Source organism: Trichomonas vaginalis, chromosome VI (genome assembly GCF_026262505.1).
Source record: "Trichomonas vaginalis G3 chromosome VI, whole genome shotgun sequence".
Classification (NCBI taxonomy): domain Eukaryota; phylum Parabasalia; order Trichomonadida; family Trichomonadidae; genus Trichomonas; species Trichomonas vaginalis.
In genome coordinates this window covers 878346-898755 of record NC_067208.1, presented here as the reverse complement: position 1 = coordinate 898755, position 20410 = coordinate 878346, and the positions used below count along the sequence as shown (strand labels likewise).

The window sequence follows — 20410 nt, the reverse complement described above, 5'->3', positions numbered from 1 at the left end:
TTCCCTTCAGATATATAATCTATATGAAACCTTACAATAAATGGAAAACTTTTATCTTCTACAGACACAAACTTCATTCTACGAAAGCCAATAGCTTTTGTGACGGATGGGTCTCTTAACCATCTCAATGGGTAGTCAAAACGATAGCCTTCATGCTTTACGGTCTCTGTCTCAAACTTTTGACCTACGTTAGTAAAAAGTTCATCTAATGGTTTAGTTGTAGCAACTCTTGAATTTTCTTTTTCTATTGAAAGCATATTTTATCTAGAATAAAAATGTCGAAAGAAACAGCGTCTATGAGAGAAATACAACACAACCGACAACTCATTTTGCAAGCTCTAAATAAGAACACAACAAACTTTTCAAACTATTCTAAGATATCTGAGTCATTGAAAGAAGGAAACTTAAAACTGACGATAAACCCATTGACAGACGAGTTTCTGTTTCAAGACAGTAAGAACCATACTGTTTGTATAAATCCAACAAAAAGAACTTTAAACGAGAAACCTATAGATGAACTTCTTTTGAAAGCAGATGTTGACAACAAAGCTGACAAAGAGTATGTCATTGAAAAAGTTCAAGAAGAACATGACAGAGCAGATGCAACATATGCAACGAAAGAACATACTCATCCTGAACTAGCAGACAAAACATATGTTGACAATAAAATGTCAAGTGAAGTGACAAGAGCTGACAAAGAATATTCTAAAAAGACTCATACACATACCATTGCAAATATTACAAACTTACAAGAAACCTTAAACAGGAAAAGTGACGTTGGACATACACATTCTATATCTGAAATAACAGACTTAAACGTTAGCCTTGAAAAGAAAGCTGACAAAACATATGTCAACAGTGAGTTAGAGGAGAAAGTAGATAAGGGACTTATGGCTAGTGGGTTAGTGAAGAAGGCAGATAAGGAATATGTGGATGAAAAAGACAATGAAATTAAAGAAAGGGTTGAATGGTATAATGAACGGACATCGAAGATTTTAGAAGGTAAAGCCAATACAGGGTGGGTTTCAGGATGTTTAGACCTTAAAGCCGACAAAGAAACTGTAGATATGTTGACACAAACGGTTTCAAGTCATACCAGAGGTTTAATGGAAGATGGACAACAGTTGAAAGAGCTTGAGAAAGGTGTTACAGAGTTAAGGAATACAAAAGCAGACTCGACATGGATAAAAGGATATGTAGATGCAACAAAAGAACGTATTTTCGCATGGACAGAAGGAACATACCCACAAAAATATCATAGACATAGCATCTCTGACGTAAATGAACTTGAAGAAAGGTTATATAAGAAAGCAGACAAAACAGAGCTTCAAACATTAAAGATTGAAATACTTCAAACAGTATATCCTATAGGTTCTATTTATACGTCAATGAACTCTACCAGACCAGAAGTAGTACTTGGTTTTGGAACTTGGACTCAAATAGTCGAAAGGTTTTTGTATTGTGCAAACTCTTCAAAGGTAACAGGTGGAAGTAAAACGATTTCAGGTGAAAACTTACCTGCACACAGTCACTACATAAATTTAACTACAGCTGAAGCAGGTTGGCATAAGCATAGATATTGGGATTGGACAGGAATGACAAAAGGTAAAGGATATGATGTTAAAGACGACGTTAAGTTTGCTATAAATTGTTACTGGGATGACACTCAGGGAGGAGGAAGCCATACACATCGCATTACAGGATATTCGGAAACAACGGGACAGAGTAAAGACTACATGCCACCTTACATGACAGTTTACGCATGGTATAGAAATGCTTAGTCGTCATTTTCAACTTCTTTAGCATATTCGTCAGCAGTTGTCTTATATTTGTTAGGAACTGTCTTTGAAAGTATACCACCTTGAACTTTGACAAGTTTGAAACGAGGTCTGACAATAGTAGTTTTATCTTCTGCTTGCAGTGTGTACATTTTGCCATGTTTGCCTAAAACTTCATAATATTCTCTTGTATACTTTCTTCTATTTTTACGAACACGAATGCGAGTACCTGTCGAGTTCCCATTGTTGTCATAGTCAATAGTATTTTCATATGGGTCGCGTTTAGGTATTTCTATTTTTACTTTGTCACCTTTCTTAAGTTTGAAGCCTGGCATTCTTTCTTGTTTGTCTCTTTTGACTAAACTATTAAATATATAGTCTTTCTCTAAGTCAGGGTTGTTTTTCATTTCTTCGGGAGAGTGGTTTCCCAAACCTTTTTGTTTACGGTTATTGTAAATATTTAAAACTTGTCTCATCTTTGCCTGGGAGAAGTGTCTGTACTTGTCGTCATATGACATTTCATCTACCTCACCACCTTGTGGTTGATTTAAGTCTCTTAAGATTTTTATACAACTGTCAATGACACCAAGAGCAGAATGGTTTTGGTCGACAATGAAATATTGGTTTACATTTTTTGAACGCAGATAGTTTTTAATATCGTCTGATTTGAAAGAACTTTCACAGTCAGATGTCAGTTTTGTTGGATGGTATTTGTCAACGAATATTGTCAAAGCAGTTTTCACATCTAAAATATTTTTGGACTGCAATGGTATGGCTTCACAGTATCTTGTGTTTTGACCGACAAATATTAGCCAGTATGGTGGTCCATCTTCTCTATACCTCGGAATGTTTTCCAAGATATCCATAAACCAAGCATTTGGTGTTGAACTAAAGATTTTTACCATGAGTGCTTTCTTTGTTGCTTTAGAAACATAGGGGTCCTTGTTTGGATTCGTCATTTTTTACCCTATAAGAAATGGGTTTATTTGGCGCATTAGCAGGAGTTGCATCCAGATTTTTGCCCGCAGTGGGAACAATAGCCAGAGGTGCATTTGGAATTGGAAGGAAGATTTTGAGTACATTAGGTATACTTAAAGAGAAAGCACAACCTATTATACAAACTGTACAGAAAGGTTGGGAGGTAGCACGAGATGCAACAAATCTTATTCCAAATCCTGAAACAAGAGGAAAAGTTCAAGGATGGATGGACAATGTAGGAAGACAAGCAGGAAACTACTATAACAAAGCAAATGACTACTATAACCAAGCAGGACACTATATGGACCAAGGTGAAAGATTCTTTAACAGAGGATATAACCATGCACAACAGTGGGTAAACAATAACCAACCGCAACCGCCTCAAACTTGGGGAATGTAAAATTTTTTACTGAGATGAAATGAACAATACAGCATTGAGACAAATGGGTTCAAGATGGATTTGTCGACTTCCAGTAGTTACACAACCACGTGTTTGTCAAGTTCTTCCTATACCTCAGGAAGTTTTAGACCGACTTAAAAAACCTAAACAACCAGTTGAAAACAAACCAAACTAAAATTTTTTACTGAGATGAAATGACCGAAGAAGTTGAAACGGTAGATTTGACACCACAAACAAAAAGTTCAGAACCATTGTCAAAACCTGTCAAAGAACTTACAGATGAAGAGAAAAATTCAATAATAGAAAGTGCCAGGTCTGGAAATACAAACCCTAACTACAAAGTCACTTTTCATAGAAATGGAACGGCTAGTATCTCAAAAAAGAAACAGACTCTCACAAATAAAATATTGAAGTCTGAAGGAGTTTATGAGACAACAGATGGGAAGGTATACTTCACGGACCAACAGTTCATTATAGAACATCTCATTGACTTAGAGTCGAAATATTCTAAACTTTACAACAAACACAAAAAGTTGAAAGGAAAACAAAAACAAATGGCATATGATATTTATGAAGATGTTAACGACACAACCATACCTGCAAGTGAGGTAAAGTCAGAGGAACCGAAAAGTGACGAAAAACCGATAGAAGAAGGGAAGCCAAAAACTGAAGATAAACCAAAACCAAAGTTTAGTTTGGAAACTAAACCAACTCAACCTTCATTAGCTGGTATGGGTTGGCGTCAAAGACTTTTGGTAGCTGGTGGCTATGTAAAGTAAAGAAAAAATATATTTTTTTATTTTTATAAAAATGCCCCCATATAGAATGGATAGAAAATCTGCTAGAATAAAAGCAGAGTTAGAAAGATATGGTTGGAAAGTTTCGAAGAATTTTAAATATAGGAAGGGAAGACCCATAAAAGTCTATGACAAATTGTCTGGTCTTCGCTACGAAATGGACTTAGAAACAGCGCGCGCAAATTATCCAAACAGACTAGAGAGGTTAGAAGAAGAACGTCTTATGGACATGCCTTTCGATGTTAGTGAACCTCAAGTTGAAGGACACGACGGCTTTGCCAGATTCTACTGGAAACATGACGAACAATTGCATCCTTTGAGAAGGAAAAAAGGAAAAGGTGAAGACGCACATGCTCCCATGGAAAGAACAAGATATGCATATGAAAAGTACCGTGAAGTTAGAAGTCAAATTACATCTGGTCGAACCTTTACAGTAAACTTTGACGAAGGAAAGAACAAAGAAGGCTTCATGGGAGTACTTGCTGCCATACAAGACGGAAATAAGAAAGGATACAATCTCAGACTAACTATAACAGATTTGGACGGTCATATATACTACTCACATGGCAATGTCACAACAGCTGCAATGCTTCTTGACGCTTTCAAGACTACAAAGAGAGAACAAATGTTTGACTCCGACTCAGACATTTTGAATGCAATTGAAGGAATTGTAAGTGTAAAATTTGAATGGTACCAACCTAACCCTCAAGCAGTCAGACAACATGTTTGTTAGATGAGAAATATGAAGTAAAAACGTTTACTTTTAAAACAATATATTTTTACATATATTAAATGCTTCAGGTTGAAAAACAAAGAACAAATGTAGCAGATACAAAACCGTTAGACTATATCTTTACAAATGCTGGTAGGACTATTTCAGATGAAGAAATTTCATCCCGAGTATACAAGTTTGACTTTCCAATTCGTTGGCTTCAAAGTCCTTCAGATGCAAAGGCAATAGGATTTAGAAGAGTTTTGTTTTCAAAAAGAACTAACGCGTTTATGTTCGCAGTATATTTTCATGGGCAGTATAAAGATTCTGATGGTCTAATAGACAAATTTGACGAAATGAGAATCTTTACAGTTCGTTCAGACGAAAACCTTGAGAAGACTCTAAATGACTTTCAAACTCAAATGAACAAATATTATTGGGAATTTCAAGAAAAATACGACTCTTTACTAAACGGAACGTACTATCTGAAACTAGAATACGATAAGATGAACTCAACAGTTTCATTTCAAAAGATTGAAATTAACCCTCCAAGAGATACACAGTTTTTATATTGGGAAGTAGACAAACGTTCTTGGGCACAATTTCTTCGGTTACTAAACCAGAACGAACCATTACCACCTGACGGTCCATTTAAATTTATACGCCCACCAACAGATTTGACAGTTTATAGAAACGTGTTCGACCCTCAAAATGTTATGTGTCATGCAAGTTTCAGTTCAAGCAACAATAGTTTTCTTTGTATCGGTAAGGACTTTTATGACTTTGCTTCTAAATTCTACGAACCACCTAGTAACAGTTTCTCTGACTTTCAAGTCTGGTTCACAACAAATGGTGTGCAACATATTATTCCATTGTACTATGACTTTTATCTCGAATTGTCTTTCATATATAACTACGGAAAAGTGCTGAAAAAGTATTGAAAAATAATGTTTATGTTAGAATGTTAGATCTAACACGTTTTCTAACACGTTTTCTACCCTCTTGAATTTGTCATGAATTTTGTGCTGAATTCGACAAAAATGAGTTTTTGGTTGAAAGAATACGGTGGAGCCAAAAGTGGCTCGACCTCAAAACAAGCATTTTGTGAAGAATATACCAACCGTCGGAATTCCGCGGGTTGCTTTTTATACAAAGTTCAACAGGTGAATTTTCATGAATTTCCTTAAGATAGAAAAAAAGTGAGTTAAAATGAGATGTTTACTGAGGGGGTCGACGGTTAAGCCACAAACGAATGTCCGACGGTTAAGCCACAAACGAATGTCCGACGTCCCACCAAAAAATATTTTTTTTATTTTTATTGTAAGAACAGTATGACAGTCGAAGCAAAAACGTTCACGAACAAATCTAATGGCGAAACATTCACAAAAGGCACTTACAACGGTATTGAAGTCTTACGTAGAGACATGGATGGTTATATAAATGCAACAAAGATGTGTCAGCAGTTTAGGAAAGACTTTAGAAGGTTGTTGGAAAATAAGTCCTGGGAAGAGTATTTTGAGGCATTTTGTGAAGAATATACCAACCCGCGGAATTCCGCGGGTTGCTTTTTATACACAGTTCATGCAGGAATTCCTGATGAAATCAAACAGGTTAGAGGAACGTATGTAGACCCAAGACTTGTAAACTATATAGCAATGTGGGCTTCTCCAAAATATTGTATAGCAGTTGGAAAAATTTTGGACTCCATAGACAAGAAAGTTCATGAGAAATTAGATGAAGAAGAACTTGAAGATACAGTAGAGAATGCAAAACCTTTGTTCGAAGAAGAAGTTAGAAAAATGCATGAAAAACAAATAGAACATGAACGTGAGATATGTTCTGGTTATAGAGACTCGCCATACGAACTAGACCAATGGGAACAAGAAGATTTAAAGAGAGAATTTAGAGAATATGAACTCGCTAAAATTTCATTAGAAGCTGCAGAAAAGAAGTTAAAAGTTTGGGGTCGTTTTGTACAAAAATATTGTGAGTAAATGAACCATTTTTTTGGCAAAAATATATTTTATGTTAGAATGTTAGATCTAACATGTTTTCTAACATGTTTTCTAACATGGTCTAAAACTCTTGAAAATCATGAAATTTACACCAAAAATATATTTTATGTTAGAATGTTAGATCTAACACGTTTTCTAACACGTTTTCTAACATCGTAGAAAACTCTCGAAATTCATGAGTTTTGACACTTTCACAAAAAACATAAAAAATAAAGTTAGTTTTTTTAAAAAAATATTTTTTATTTTTATTGTAAGAACATGTTAGCAACAACTTCACCAAACTCTTTAGTCATGAACCCTACGTCAATGTTGGTAGAGATGAAAAGCTTCATTCCTTCTTCATATACTTTCGAAACAAAAATCCAGAAGATAAAGCAAGAACTTCTCCAAGGAGATTTAGATTGCACTGCAAAAGATGAAACAAATGAACAATATCTTTATGAAATGCAGGACCTCATCGACCATTTACCCAAATTGCCTGAAATTCAGCAGCAAAAACTCACTATTCCAGAATTTGACGAAATAGAAGTCAAAGCAACTGACTCAGTAGAAATAAAGAAGTTCATACGAAAGGTAAATTATGAGTTTCTTGGATTTCATTGCAACCACAAAGTCATGGACAAAGACTGCGACATGGTATATAAGAACATCTCTGACATATATAAATCTGAAGAATTTAAGACCTACGACAACTTTGTTTCGTTAGTTGCAAAATGTGTATGGCAGATAAGAGATAAAGATAGAAGAGGTAAAGTATGGAACGAACAGATAAAACCAGCAACTTTTGAGTTAAAGAAAACCATTGACGCCTTGGTTGTTCTAGCTGGTTTTATTTCAATGTACAATGCTAAAATGAACCCGCAATGTTCAAAATGTAAAGCAGCAATGAGGAAATATAACTACTCCGTCAAAGAGATAGAACGTATGAGAAACGACTATGCAGACTTAAAGAAAGAAGCAAAAAACCAGCAGAAGATAAAATGGACATGTTAGCATTTCTAAACAAAAACTATCCAACAGCTGACGATTTCCTTCTATCTGATGTCAAGAAGAAATATAAAGAAACATTCGACATTGTGAAAACATTCGATGTACTGACAGAAGAAATAGAAGCTACAAAACTGTTTAAAGTCATGAACCATCGCAACATATACCATGTAAAACGCTTGTAAATAGTTATGTTAGAAAAGAGGTTAGAAAACGTGTTAGATCTAACATGCTAACATAAAATATATTTTTATTGAATTCCGTATGAAATTTCATGAGTTTTGTGTGTTTTAGACCATGTTAGAAAACATGTTAGAAAACATGTTAGATCTAACATTCTAACATAAAATATATTTTTATTGAATTCCGTATGAAATTTCATGAGTTTTGTATGTTTTAGACCATGTTAGAAAACATGTTAGAAAACATGTTAGATCTAACATTCTACCCTAAAATATATTTTTGCTGAATTCCGTATGAAATTTCATGAGTTTCCTTAAGACAGAAAAAATAAAGTTAGTTTTTTATAAAATATTTTTTTTATTTTGTATGTAAGAACATATATGACAACAACCGAGAACACAACAACTGCTATCGTTCATGAAGCCATAAATGAAGAATACGAGTACATACAATATAACAAACAGTTACGTCTCATTCGTTCGGTCAAAGACGATATGTACCAAATGCAAAGTATTTTGACAGCATGTGCTACACCAGATACTAAGAAACCACAAGACTGGTTTGAATTAAATAGCACTCATGAACTTTTGAGTGAGTTCGAACATGTAGAACTTAAAAAGATGTACCAAGACAGACAAAACTTACCATCGTATCTAAAAGGTATATATGTTCATAAGTTCCTAGTTAGTTCAATAGCAATGTGGGCTTCACCTCGTTATGCATGGTATATTTACAGACTTCTTGACGAAGTTGCTGAAAAATACATGTAAAGCGTTTATTTTTGGTCTTTTATACAAGATAGAAAAAATAAAGTTAATTTTATTTTTTTTATTTTTTTATTTTGTATGTAAAGACAGATATGTCAACAACAGAGAACACAACAACAGTTATAGTCCATGAAGCCATAAATGAAGAATACGAGTACATACAGTATAACAAACAGTTACGTCTCATTCGTTCAGTCAAAGATGACATGTACCAAATGCAAAGTATTTTGAATACTCTTCGTTCTACAAAGCAAGCACGTCATTGGTTTGAAAACCAACAGACAAAAGAACTTTTAGAAGAATTTCCTCATATGTTTGCGAGTGGTAGAAAACCGCGGAACGAGATTCCGTACGAAAATCGTCAAAATTTGCCAAATGGTTTGAGAGGTTGGTATGTTCATAGACTTCTTGTAAATGCTGTTGCAATGTGGGCTTCGCCTCGTTACGCTTGTTATATTTTCATGATGTTAGATGAAATTCATAGACAAGAACGTGAAGAGATGGAAAAGAAACTTCAAGCAAAAGATGAAGTCATTGAAGCAAAAGACAAAAGCATACAGAAAAGAATACCACGTTCGGTACCAAAAGGAAAGGAAAAGAACTATAAGTATATGATTTATACTGAAGAGATGGAAAATGAAGAAGACAGAGATATGGTTATGTTGCATTTAGTCAGAAGAAACAACAAAAGCTTTTACGACCTTGCTAAGATTTACAAATCTGACAGAAATTGGTTCTATCGCGAAAACTTACCGATTTCAATGACACCGAATGAAGATGTGAAACAAATAGTTCAAGATACGTTACCTCAAACACACTATGATATTAAAGGTTGTACAATACTTACCTTCAAAGAAGATTTGCCATTGTTAAAGGAAAAAATAACAGAGTATTTTGACAACTTCAAACAAGTAGAGTAGATGAACTCTTTATTTTTCAAGCTTGACTTCAGATGGCTCAGGTAGCTCTATAAGGTAAATTGCCTTGTCAAATCCTTCTGGCATTCCGAGTCCTTCCTTCCGACAGGAAAAAAATTTCCCGACAACTGGAAAAAATTTTCCCGACAACTGGAAAAAATTTTCCCGACAACTGGAAAAAATTTTCCCGACAACTGGAAAAAATTTTCCCGACAACTGGAAAAAATTTTCCTGTTGTTCGTCCGTAAACCATTCAAATTTTCGAAAATTGAGAACTTTTTTCCCGACAACTGGAAAAATTTTTCCCGACAACTGGAAAAAAATTTCCCGACAACTGGAAAAATTTTTCCCGACAACTGGAAAAGTTCTTCCTTCCGACAGGACACAAACGAATGTCCGACGTTCCTCTTCCTGAATGTCTTCCAAAGCCAGAAGAACCGACAGCCCCAGCACCACAACAGACTTACTAAGACTAAACATTTAATTTTCAAGCTTGCTTGGTTTGCACTTGCTGAGATATTCCTTCACGGTTTCATTTACCTCAATTAGATAAATTGCTTCGTCTAAGGGTCAAGCTCCATACTGAGTCAGTACAATATTGTACTTTTTCAAGACAATGTTGTACTTTTTCAAGACAATGTTGTACTTTTTCAAGACAATGTTGTACTTTTTCAAGACAATGTTGTATAAATTCAGTACAATATTGTACTTTTTCAGAACAATGTTGTATAAATTCAGTACAATATTGTACTTTTTCAGAACAATGTTGTATAAATTCAGTACAATGTCTCTCAAATTTGAGTACAGCTGTACTTTTTCAGAACAAGTCTTGTACTTTTTCAAGACAATGTTGTACTTTTTCAAGACAATGTTGTACTTTTTCAAGACAATGTTGTACTTTTTCAAGACAATGTTGTACTTTTTCAAGACAATGTTGTACTTTTTCAAGACAATATTATATTGTTTCAGAACAAAGACGGTTAAGACACAAACGAATGTCCGACGTACCACCAACCGAGTCCATATCCCAACCAGAAGAACCGACAGCCCCAGCACCACAACAGACTAAGACTAAAACATTTAATTTTCAAGCTTGACTTTTTACAATTTGAACTTTGTTTGCGTAGATATGAATTCTGAAAGAAGTATGAGGGTCTTGTATGACTTTGTACTTCTCCCATAGTTCATGTCTGTCAAACTTACCTGCCATGGACTCTTTCATAAGTTCCATGAAATCGTCTTCGGACAATCCAGGGAAGAGTATAATGTCAGTAAGTATTCTTTTAACATCCTTACTTAAACTCTTTGCTGTCTGTACACAAATGACAACTGAGATGTTAAAGTGTCTGAGCTTCTTAAGAATTCGACACATATCTTGTTCTCTGTTCTTTAACAAAGGATGAGAAGCAAAGTCATCTAAGATAAGAAGACATCTATGAGGGTACGTTTCCAATCGTAAGATTGCAATTTCTTCGAAATGTATTCTATCTCTTTCTGTTTGTTTCTGAAGTGTTTCTTCTCTAATATTCTCTGCATTTCCTCATTTGGGTCTTTAAACTTAGAATTTATATACTCATTTATAGCATTATACTTCAAAACTCTTCTTTGGTACTTCTTTATCCAATCTAACAACTCAGTATCCTTTATACATACTAACTTAGACTTCTTTATAATATCTTTGAACGAATTGACGGTTTGATCGAATTGACCAGAAGTACTACAAATGACTACTAACTCATAGAATGGGTTCTTCTCATCTAGTTCTTGTTGTTGTGCAGCCATTTTAAGATAAGTGAAAGTCTTACCCGACCCAGGTGGTGCAATTAGACCTGTTATACCATTCTGAGCAAATAAGAACTTGTCATGTATGGGTTTTATCTGAGCATTTTCCAACTTCCTCTTGTTCTTATTTAAAACATTCTCAAATTTCTTGTCAATGTCAGCAAACTTTTTTTCTAACATATTTTTAGAAAAATTAAAATTTTTATCTTTTAGAAAATGTCTAGCGATTTCGCTATCTATATTCGAGACAAACTTTTCGACTCTAAAACATCTGTCGACCATAAAATCTTACATAGTGTAAACAAGAAAGGTGAATTTGTTCTAAAGTTCTGTTTCTGGGAATATGACAAGAACCATAAAACATTACAAAGAGCAGTCTTAAAATTTGTCAATGACAGACTTGTTGACAGAGATGACACCGATTGGAAAGATGAAGTCCAACAAAAGTTCTTAGAATGCAAAGAAGACACATGCGCTGTTCTTGAAGATGAAATAGGAAACAGAATAGAAGAGCTATTAAAGGACAAAGAACTTTTACATAAATATGGTTCTGAGAAATTTGACATAACTCCACCAGAAAAGAAGAAGAAGAGAGAGAAGAAAGAAAAGAAAGTAGAAGAAGAGAAGAAAGAACCTGAACCAGTTCCAGAGAAAAAGAAATTTGACATGTAAAAATAAAATTTTTTTTTAGAACATTTCTGGGTCAATGTCAATGTTCTCTTCCTCTTTAGGGCAAACACTGGCTTAGACTCTAAAATCTTTTTACCTAATTTACCTTGAACTTCAACTATCTTAGACTCATAATATTCATAGTCGTCTGCTTTCTTTGGTTCATAAGGTATAACAAGTTTGTATGCTTTGCCTTCTTTAAGGTTTGAGAACCTTCTGTCAAAATTTTCTTTGACTGCTAACAAACCTTCTATGTCTAAGTCTTCAAATTTCGCACCATTTTTAGTCACAATAGCAAACTTAACAGGTTCGATGTTCCAAACTTTGTCAAATGTAGACTTTTCAAAATGGTAGAAGTAAACATTCAAATATATGAATGGGTCTAGTTCTTCTTTGACTTCTGTCATGTACTTGTTGACTGAAATATATTTCGTCATCTTTTCTATCGGATAAAAAAAATATTTTTTTTAAAAACGTTTTAAAATGGTATGCCATATAGCTTCTTGAATTTGTTAAGAAGTATTCGAACGTTTTTTCCATCTGTATCTCTAGCGTTTACATGAGCATAGCCCGTCTTAGTAAAATATACTTGTAATTTCCTATAGTTTACGCCGGTATAAAAGTAGAAAGAGTCTTGTTCTTCGCTGTAGTAGTAAAACTCAAACGTATGCTTACCATAGTCTGTAATTTCAATTGCTTCATCTTCTAGTTCGTCGACAAATTCGAATACAATATCTCGAAATTTGCCTATGTTCTTATTGTTTTCAGAACATGTGACCCAACGCAAGTTTCAAGTCTATTGTCGTTTCTTATATGGTTTATATGGTCTACAAGAGGTAATTGTTAGGGTTCGGTATAAAATGAGTTGCAATGACAATATGTTTAAAATAGTGTTTTCCACTCATCTTCATAGTAGTATATCCGTCATTTCGCTCCCATTCGCTTAAAACTCTTTTTGTCTTTTTGTTTCTGACTTCAAATGACTCACAACAGTGAATTTCATATTTCTCATCTAACAAACAAGTTTCCCAACGGTCTTTTCCAACAAACTCAGCGTACATTTCAAATAAAATAAAAATATATATATTTTTAAATTTACTCAGAAAAATTTTTCTTTGTATATACGCCGTTCTGTATGTCTAAAAGACTTTTGACATTTGCCAAGAATGTTCGTTTAGACGCTGTCATATAACCATACTCTTGACAATACTGTTTATATTCATCGTACAATGACCTTTCATCTAAACACTCAAAGTCAGTTTCATCTATAAACAGTTCATATACACTCTTGTTTGCTTCTAACAATGTTTGTCTCTCTTCGGTATATGGAATTTGTCTTGGATTGAACTTAGAAATATCTAATGTCATGAAATATGAGAACAAGTGGTTGTAAAAGTTAGGTGTCAAAGTTTCTGCTAAGTCGTCAAAATATTCTGTATCTTGCATATGAGAATCTGACGTTCTGACAACTACATATCTTCTGTCAGAACTTTCTAACTTCATCGGAACGGCGTTGTTTGAAACCATAATGAAATTTGCAACATTTTCACAAACTCTTTGGTCTTTATATTTTCTTTCAACAACTCCAACTTTGTCTGTTATAAGACTCTTCAAAGCATCCGAGTTCAAAACTTTTGTTGTATCTATACTTTGAAGTTCGTTACATACTATAAGTTTCATATTCTCAATTGAAGAGTTAAATTTACCGCAGATGTTTTCTAAGTTTGTCATATTCGGATTCGAATAACCTTCTAACAGTTTGCATAAGATATCTGTAAAGAAAGTGTTCTTACCTGTTCCTTGTTTTCCAATTATAATGAGAGCAGTTTCATTTTTAGCACTTGGATATTGTAAGATATTTGCAAACCAACATAAGATATACTCATAGACTCTTTCGTTTCCATTGCATATAATTTCTTTGACATGGTCTAACCAAGCTTCTATAATATTTTCTTTCCATTCTACTTGTTCATATTTATATCCAGTGAAGATAGAATAGAAGTTTGGAGAAGGTGTATAAAACTTTATACCTCGAACTGAAAAATCTTCTAACTTTGACAATAAGATATCCCAAGCATCTAACATCTTCATGCCAACTTGTACGACTTTTATTTTCTTAAGTTTCTGTCTACATTCTTGTTCTGAAACTATTGTCGCTCTTGGTTTGTTAAAGACAACATCCCATTCTTTCATGACATAACATTCTGGGGCAGAGTCGACATAAATGACTAAACGTTTCAAATTCTCGACTGCTTTGTTATAGTCTCTAAATGGACACATATTTCTGAACGCTTGGAAGTCATAAAAATCTGAAACGTCTATTCTGTACATTTTTATAAAAATAAAAAAAAATATTTTTTTATTCTTGAGCTTGTTGTTGCATTTGTTCCATTTGTTGCATTTGTTGTTCTTGAGCTATTTGTTGTTGAAGTTGTTCTTGTAGTACAATACTTTCACCAGTTGCATCTTCCAATTCGAAACTTTCTGCCGTCATTGACAAATACATAGGACATAAAAGTTTTACAGGAACAAAGTTTGCGTCAACTAAGGTTAAGTTTATGTTTGCCAAAGTGTTTGAGTTCACTAAAGCTGAAAACTCTGCATTCGAATGAACAATAGGCAAACCAGCAGAGAATGTGTTGTTTATACGCATGAGTATCTTTTGGTCATAGTAGTTTCTGTCGATATTCGAATAGCACTTTGAACCTAAGTTTGAAACAATATATAAAATAGGTGTACTTAAAGTCAATGGAACAGACAAACCTTGTATGACACCTTTTCCTGTTATAGGAAACTGTTGGTAGTAAAAACCAGATATAAGTTTTGTATTATAGCTCATATCGTTTATACTAAACTCAGTCGGACATCCAAACATAATGAAACCTGCTCTAGTTGCAGCACATGTTACATCCGTCCTTAAAGTATTAAATAAGTCAACAAAACCTGTTGGTGGTATATCTGAGTAAGTATCTTCAAAGAAGTATTTTTTACCATTCACAACAACAAAGTCTTCTGGTGTCAAAAGAGCAAAACAGGCTTTAGTCGTCATCGTGTTTAAGGTCAGTTTACAATATCGTCCTTGAGGACTTTGTAAGTTTGTTGTTATAGAATTATATGACTCAGGGTTTTTAGTCGTAATAGTATAAACCACTATGTCTTCTGCCATTTACTTAGCAAGTAAATTTTAATGAAATGTTGTGGTCGTCAAATATTTTTATGACGTCTGGGAAACTATATTTTAAGTTCAAGGTTTCACCTCCTTTCATAACGTATATCTTGTCAATGACATTATATGAAACACCACAGCAAGCAATGTCAGGTTCTATTTCTTTGATGTTTATATCGTCTGCCTCTGTCAAAAGTTTCAATAGTTCTTTCAAAACTTCATGAGGTGCGATGACATATGAGTTCACTTTTACAGGGTTGTGCTCAACCAAGTTTAACATTATACCCAAAGCTTGACAAATCTTCTCCTGAGTTTTAAGTTTGTCTTTAAGTTGTTGGTAGTCATTTCGAATATCTGCAACAGAACTTAAGTCTCTGCTAACTTCAGGTATGTTGGTTGTTCTTTTACAGGAACTATTGTTATACCATCTTCGTCTTCGTATGGTTTCCCCACTTCAACATCTCTTTCTTTGACATTGACAACAACACTTTGACTGTTTGTTTGAGTTGGTGAATTTAACTTCACATCTGCCATCGCCATTAAACCTTTTGAAACACTTACGCTTCTATTTTTCGGAAATGACATTTTACTTAGAATAAAAAGATGGACGTATTTGAGTATCTCTTCGAATTGAAGCAAAACAAAGTTTTACACACACAAACAATACAAGTTCATTGACAGAGTAGTTCTTTACACAAACAATGGAAAATGTTATAGAATAGCAGTCTTTGCTGAACCAAAATATTTTCATAAAGCAAAAGAAAGTTGGTATAACTGAAATGGTGAAAGTTCTTGAAGCAGACAAAAATATAACAACAAAACTTACAGATATTTTAAGGTAAGTTTATAATACAATTTTATGTCAAAACTGGCGTACTGTCAATATTTGACGGAGAGAAGTCAGTTCAAGAACAACTTACTGACTGCTGCAAAATCTGCTCGATGGAAGCTGTCGTTATGCCAATCTGAGGAGCCCCAGCAGGTTTCATCGAACGAATCTTCAAAAGAGCATCTTCCGTGAAAAGTGCTATTGGTTTTGTAAACTTCTTTGCTCTCAATTCATCTGGACCGTCTCTGTCACCAGTATATTGTATTTGAACTGTACCAACAGTTGAAATACCACCCATAAAGTCTTCTGAGTCAGCAAATGGAATGCCAAGCCAAAGTTTGAACGGTCTCCATTTGTATATTGAGTTTTTTGACCTCCTGTATGAGTCCATACTTTCACATATGGCATAATAGAACTTTGCATTTCAGGGTTAATAGTTGTTGTGAAGTTGTTGTTAAAGTTCATAGCATCTAATGTCAAGTTGTATGACCTCATATCCTCAACTGTAGAATATTCTTCTCTTGGATTAATATTTGCCATCTATGTTTATATGATATTTAATACCAGGGTTTGTAGAAACAAGAATAGTCATTTATAGTTCGTCTGAACAGTACAACATAGTATCTGCATGTTTCATTGCAGTTGTTAAAGCAATATCTGTTCTTGCACCTGGGTCAGCACTTTGGTTTCCAACTTCACCTGCAAAGTCTTTGACAGATATTTGGTGTATAGGGAACATAAGTGGAACTGCAATATATTTGGCAGCTAAAGCATTTGGAAATATCTGGGTCCAACATATAGACTGCAAGTCTGCTTTCTATTCTTTGCATTCAAATTTTTCGCATGTGAACTTAACTGGGTCCCAAGCATCTCCAGCAGCATTGAAATAATAGTTTACTTCAGTGTTGAGGTTTGAAAACCAAAGTCTAAGTCAACTTTGTTTTTTGCAAAAGTCGGCGAATGACATTTTATTTGTTCCCACTACTTCTGTAAGAGTGAATGGGTCTTGTGTTGGTGCAATGACTAAGTATATTTTGCTTGGAGTAAGTTCGATAGAAATTTTTCCTGCCCAGTTTGGCAAGTATCTTAAAAACCTGAAAGATGAGGAAAGATGACAAAGGAACTCTAAGTTTCAGTTTTACTTTGGTTACTGCTGCTGCAGTTTGTCCAGAAAGGTTAACATAAACTCCTGGAACGTTAGGGTCAAGTCTTCTTATTTTCTCAATAGTTGCATACTGGTCTGTTTGTTCTCTAGCTTGTGGTTGTACTGAGTTCTCAAAGCGAACCATTCATAGTTTGCCCAGGTTACTGTTTGAACTAAGTCAGAGTTAGAATATATCTTATATCCCATGAAAACTTCTGGAGCATATTGGTATCCGACATATAGAAAATTCCATTGCAACCTTTCTTTCAGACAACTTGGCAGAAGGTTTTATTTCAATGTCTTGTTCCACGTATAAGAATGAGTTGTCAATAGAAATAATATGAAACCTGTCGCAAGCAATATCTACTGTTTGTTGAAGGAACCTTCTCCAAACTCACCTACGTTTCCATAAGAAACAGCAGTTGTATATTCGTAAGTTCCAGGAACTATTTCTGACCTTCTAATGGCATTGTCGCATTCGTTATACCATTCGGAAACATTTCCATTCATAGCATCCAAAACTGTTGGCGTTATATTCTGAGCGGCGTACATTTCATATGAGTAAAAATATAGAATAGTTGGATTTATATGTCATAATAGAACCCACGTGGACCAAGCTTTACTTTCTTCCTGACTGAGTTTTTAACTCTTCTTTTTCCTTCATTGCCCTCTGCTTGAAGTTGTTGCATCTTTGCATTATGTTCATCTAGTATGTTGCAAATTTCCCATGTCCTTTTTGCCTTTTGGCTCTGGTCGCCCATCTCAGGTAACCTATATCCTAGAAAGAGTTTGTCATAGTCTGTATTTGAGTCTTCGCGTATTGTTTGCATGACTCTTTCCTGAGTTTCCGGTTCAAGCTCTTCAAACAGTGCCTGTCCATATGGAATATGCTCGTTTCCAAATATATGTTTTTGTAGCCATTCTGGTTTTCTTTCCATGTTACCAACTATATCTTTTGTGAATGGGAAAGCTTTTACCCAATCTTTCAGTCTTGCGTCGTTTATTTTCTGTAGTTGGTTTTATTTTGTCAAGGAACATGTTTTCAATACTAACATTTCATTTGGTACTGTCCATTTGAGTTTTCTTAAATATTCATCCCTTCTCGGTTCATTGTCTGCAAAGTAAGTTTTTATGACATTTTGTAAACTTTCGTTTGCAAGGTCATGTACAATAGGTTCTCTTCCTTCTATCTCCCTAACTTTCTTTCTAAACTCTTCACCAAATATACCATCTCTATGGTTCTGTGTAGTTCTTTGAGATAAATGTTCTAGAACGTCAGGTGTTATATTTCCATCAGCCATGTTCATTTCATACTGGTCCAAAATATCTGCATCTTTCATATCTTTCCAATGGCATTAAAGCCGCGCGCTGAAAATACCAGCTATATCTGGTTCACCATTGACTTCCATTGCGTCTACAACTTCTTGGAATTGAGGTTGTAAGTTTATGAACCACCTATCCGGGTTAGCTTTATGACCCCATCTCATTGTAGTTCCATCGTCTGCAGAAACAAAAGTAGGTTTGTTCCATCTTGGTTAGGTTCTGAATGAACTTTAAACAATGTTTCATTTCTATATGTTTTCTTGAAATTTAACCTTTTATCTTCACCGAGTTCATCCGAAGATTGAACGTTAAATGCTCGTAAGTAAAAAGGGTTGTTGTATTTGTGTACATTTTTTTCAGTTCTTCCATTCTATGCTGGATATTTTCATCTGATGTTGGAGTCTTTTGTATGTCGGCAAACATTTTTCGATATTCTTCTACTATGTCAGCCGAATTTTTTTTAGACTCTTGGAAAATATTCCATATTCTCCGCATACTCTTGTTGAGGGTCAAGATTTTTCGGCTGTTCCAAATCTTCATCTAGTTCTGTGAAGTAGTTTCCAAAGGAAGGACTTGTTCGTTTCCTTCAGGCTCTTCTAGCTTTTGTTGCTGAACTATTTCTTCCATGTCTGGTTGTATCTGAACTAGTTCTTCCTGTGGAGTTTCTTGTACCTCATCTGCTGGCATTTCATATATTCCGAGACCGTTTTCAACAAGTTCCCTTTCTAAGTCATCCGGACTCATAAACCTTTCTTCTTTCGTTCCGTCTCTATTTTTTACGCGTTTCATGAAGAGAGTTAAATTGTCATTTAGCTCTGACATCAAATATCTCGGGAGTAAATTCGTTCATGTCATTTGGATGATATGCTATTAAATCATATCCCTTAGCGAGCTTGTATTTTCCAGGTTTGAAATTATATCCCCTTTGGTGCAGAGCCATAAAGCTAAATAGGTTCGGGTCAGTATTTCCATCCTTGAACTTTCTAATAGCTTCTTTATATCTGTCACTAAAGTCAATACTATCTGGGTAACCATAGTCTTCTTTAAGCATTTTTAAGAATTCTTGGTTTCCTTGTTCTCTACTTCTTTTATGTCCTTGCTCTGTTTGTGGTTGTTGTTGTGCTGGTTGTGGTGCAGTGTTTTGAACTGTTGGTTGTTGTGTTGGTTGTTGTGCTGGTTGTGGAGGTGGTTGTTGTGCATGCCTGTGTCTGTGTCCATGTGACGATGTAAATGTTCTAGGTAGTCCTGGTGCAGGTGCTTCTCTTGGAGGGTTTGGTGGTATATAAGTTCCACCAGCTGGCACATATGTTCCATCTGCAGCGTAATGTCCTACCTGACTTTTCGTTTTTAAGAAAGCATTTACTAGGTCTGTTTTGGTCTGTTGTAACTCTTTTTCTTGACTTTTCACAACAGTTGCTCTAACGGCGTCATAGGCACTTTGAACTGCCTGTCTCGTTGCTGCATCTGTTATTTTCGTCATATTTTGTGCTACTTCTTTTAACTCTTTGTCGAAACCTTCAGACTTCAGTTTCTTTCCAGATGAGAAGTCGTTCACTTGTTTCACCTTACTATGAAGAGCTTCGAAAGCGTTCTTAAAGTCAGCATTTGTTAAAGCTTCATTTGAACTATCTTCATCCGCTTGTATTTTTGTCCTTATTGACCCTATGAGTTGGGCTGCTTTAGCGTTGGCTTGGGCATCTAACCAGTCATTGTTAGCTTTTATATATTCTGCACTTTTCATTGCCTTTTGCATGGCTGCGTCGTTATTTTTACTTTCTTGTGCTAAGTTTTCATACTGTACGGTTTGGTTTTGCAACTGTAAAAGTTTTTCTGCCTTTACATTTGCTTCAACTTCTTTTTTATACTCATCGCTATCCATATATGTCTTCAGGGCTTTTTGTTTTATCTCTTCATCTTTCAGTATTTTATATTGAGTAGTATGGTTTTTCAAATTTATGACATC

General features: G+C 34.8%; 19 protein-coding genes and 4 pseudogenes across 23 annotated transcripts, besides 1 other annotated feature; 14 read left to right on the top strand and 9 right to left on the bottom strand.

Moving 5' to 3' along the window:
- Positions 1-20410: part of a mobile genetic element that runs on past both edges of the window.
- On the top strand, positions 276-1153 carry TVAGG3_0781560 (phage tail repeat-like family; the record flags this gene model as incomplete). The annotated part of the gene is made up of 1 exon (XM_001310357.2): positions 276-1153. A coding segment is annotated over one exon (878 nt), but the record flags the coding sequence as incomplete, so codon positions are not given.
- Positions 1596-1781, top strand: TVAGG3_0781550 (phage tail repeat-like family; the record flags this gene model as incomplete). Its single annotated transcript, XM_001280114.1, has 1 exon — positions 1596-1781. One exon carries the CDS (start codon positions 1596-1598, stop codon positions 1779-1781), a length of 186 nt encoding a protein of 61 aa, XP_001280115.1.
- TVAGG3_0781540 (uncharacterized protein) lies at positions 2755-3156 on the top strand (the record flags this gene model as incomplete). The annotated part of the gene is made up of 1 exon (XM_051246355.1): positions 2755-3156. One exon carries the CDS (start codon positions 2755-2757, stop codon positions 3154-3156), a length of 402 nt encoding a protein of 133 aa, XP_051081830.1.
- TVAGG3_0781530 (uncharacterized protein) lies at positions 3176-3331 on the top strand (the record flags this gene model as incomplete). The annotated part of the gene is made up of 1 exon (XM_051246354.1): positions 3176-3331. The coding sequence occupies one exon, from the start codon at positions 3176-3178 to the stop codon at positions 3329-3331; it is 156 nt and encodes a 51-aa protein (XP_051081829.1).
- TVAGG3_0781520 (phage tail repeat-like family) lies at positions 3351-3935 on the top strand (the record flags this gene model as incomplete). The annotated part of the gene is made up of 1 exon (XM_051246353.1): positions 3351-3935. One exon carries the CDS (start codon positions 3351-3353, stop codon positions 3933-3935), a length of 585 nt encoding a protein of 194 aa, XP_051081828.1.
- Positions 4746-5563, top strand: TVAGG3_0781510 (uncharacterized protein; the record flags this gene model as incomplete). Its single annotated transcript, XM_051246352.1, has 1 exon — positions 4746-5563. A coding segment is annotated over one exon (818 nt), but the record flags the coding sequence as incomplete, so codon positions are not given.
- Positions 5997-6455, top strand: TVAGG3_0781500 (KilA, N-terminal/APSES-type HTH, DNA-binding family; the record flags this gene model as incomplete). The annotated part of the gene is made up of 1 exon (XM_051246351.1): positions 5997-6455. A coding segment is annotated over one exon (459 nt), but the record flags the coding sequence as incomplete, so codon positions are not given.
- TVAGG3_0781490 (uncharacterized protein) lies at positions 6465-6659 on the top strand (the record flags this gene model as incomplete). Its single annotated transcript, XM_051246350.1, has 1 exon — positions 6465-6659. One exon carries the CDS (start codon positions 6465-6467, stop codon positions 6657-6659), a length of 195 nt encoding a protein of 64 aa, XP_051081825.1.
- Positions 6939-7475, top strand: TVAGG3_0781480 (organellar and viral DNA polymerase type B; the record flags this gene model as incomplete). The annotated part of the gene is made up of 1 exon (XM_051246349.1): positions 6939-7475. A coding segment is annotated over one exon (537 nt), but the record flags the coding sequence as incomplete, so codon positions are not given.
- TVAGG3_0781470 (KilA, N-terminal/APSES-type HTH, DNA-binding family) lies at positions 8354-8620 on the top strand (the record flags this gene model as incomplete). Its single annotated transcript, XM_001283266.1, has 1 exon — positions 8354-8620. One exon carries the CDS (start codon positions 8354-8356, stop codon positions 8618-8620), a length of 267 nt encoding a protein of 88 aa, XP_001283267.1.
- TVAGG3_0781460 (KilA, N-terminal/APSES-type HTH, DNA-binding family) lies at positions 8710-9537 on the top strand (the record flags this gene model as incomplete). Its single annotated transcript, XM_001281314.2, has 1 exon — positions 8710-9537. One exon carries the CDS (start codon positions 8710-8712, stop codon positions 9535-9537), a length of 828 nt encoding a protein of 275 aa, XP_001281315.1.
- On the top strand, positions 9592-10083 carry TVAGG3_0781450 (uncharacterized protein; the record flags this gene model as incomplete). The annotated part of the gene is made up of 1 exon (XM_051246348.1): positions 9592-10083. A coding segment is annotated over one exon (492 nt), but the record flags the coding sequence as incomplete, so codon positions are not given.
- On the top strand, positions 10151-10603 carry TVAGG3_0781440 (heavy chain-related family; the record flags this gene model as incomplete). Its single annotated transcript, XM_051246347.1, has 1 exon — positions 10151-10603. The coding sequence occupies one exon, from the start codon at positions 10151-10153 to the stop codon at positions 10601-10603; it is 453 nt and encodes a 150-aa protein (XP_051081822.1).
- TVAGG3_0781430 lies at positions 10622-11070 on the bottom strand (annotated as a pseudogene). Its single transcript has one exon. A coding segment is annotated over exon 1 (449 nt).
- On the top strand, positions 11644-11988 carry TVAGG3_0781420 (uncharacterized protein; the record flags this gene model as incomplete). Its single annotated transcript, XM_051246346.1, has 1 exon — positions 11644-11988. A coding segment is annotated over one exon (345 nt), but the record flags the coding sequence as incomplete, so codon positions are not given.
- On the bottom strand, positions 12105-12422 carry TVAGG3_0781410 (protein of unknown function, DUF4108 family; the record flags this gene model as incomplete). Its single annotated transcript, XM_051246345.1, has 1 exon — positions 12105-12422. A coding segment is annotated over one exon (318 nt), but the record flags the coding sequence as incomplete, so codon positions are not given.
- Positions 13081-13665, bottom strand: TVAGG3_0781400 (uncharacterized protein; the record flags this gene model as incomplete). Its single annotated transcript, XM_051246344.1, has 1 exon — positions 13081-13665. The coding sequence occupies one exon, from the start codon at positions 13663-13665 to the stop codon at positions 13081-13083; it is 585 nt and encodes a 194-aa protein (XP_051081819.1).
- On the bottom strand, positions 13692-14316 carry TVAGG3_0781390 (uncharacterized protein; the record flags this gene model as incomplete). Its single annotated transcript, XM_051246343.1, has 1 exon — positions 13692-14316. A coding segment is annotated over one exon (625 nt), but the record flags the coding sequence as incomplete, so codon positions are not given.
- On the bottom strand, positions 14345-15034 carry TVAGG3_0781380 (uncharacterized protein; the record flags this gene model as incomplete). Its single annotated transcript, XM_051246342.1, has 1 exon — positions 14345-15034. The coding sequence occupies one exon, from the start codon at positions 15032-15034 to the stop codon at positions 14345-14347; it is 690 nt and encodes a 229-aa protein (XP_051081817.1).
- TVAGG3_0781370 lies at positions 15156-16371 on the bottom strand (annotated as a pseudogene). Its single transcript has one exon. A coding segment is annotated over exon 1 (1216 nt).
- TVAGG3_0781360 lies at positions 16573-17269 on the bottom strand (annotated as a pseudogene). The gene has a single exon. A coding segment is annotated over exon 1 (697 nt).
- TVAGG3_0781350 lies at positions 17709-19191 on the bottom strand (annotated as a pseudogene). The gene has a single exon. A coding segment is annotated over exon 1 (1483 nt).
- On the bottom strand, positions 19253-20326 carry TVAGG3_0781340 (protein of unknown function, DUF4106 family; the record flags this gene model as incomplete). The annotated part of the gene is made up of 1 exon (XM_051246341.1): positions 19253-20326. One exon carries the CDS (start codon positions 20324-20326, stop codon positions 19253-19255), a length of 1074 nt encoding a protein of 357 aa, XP_051081816.1.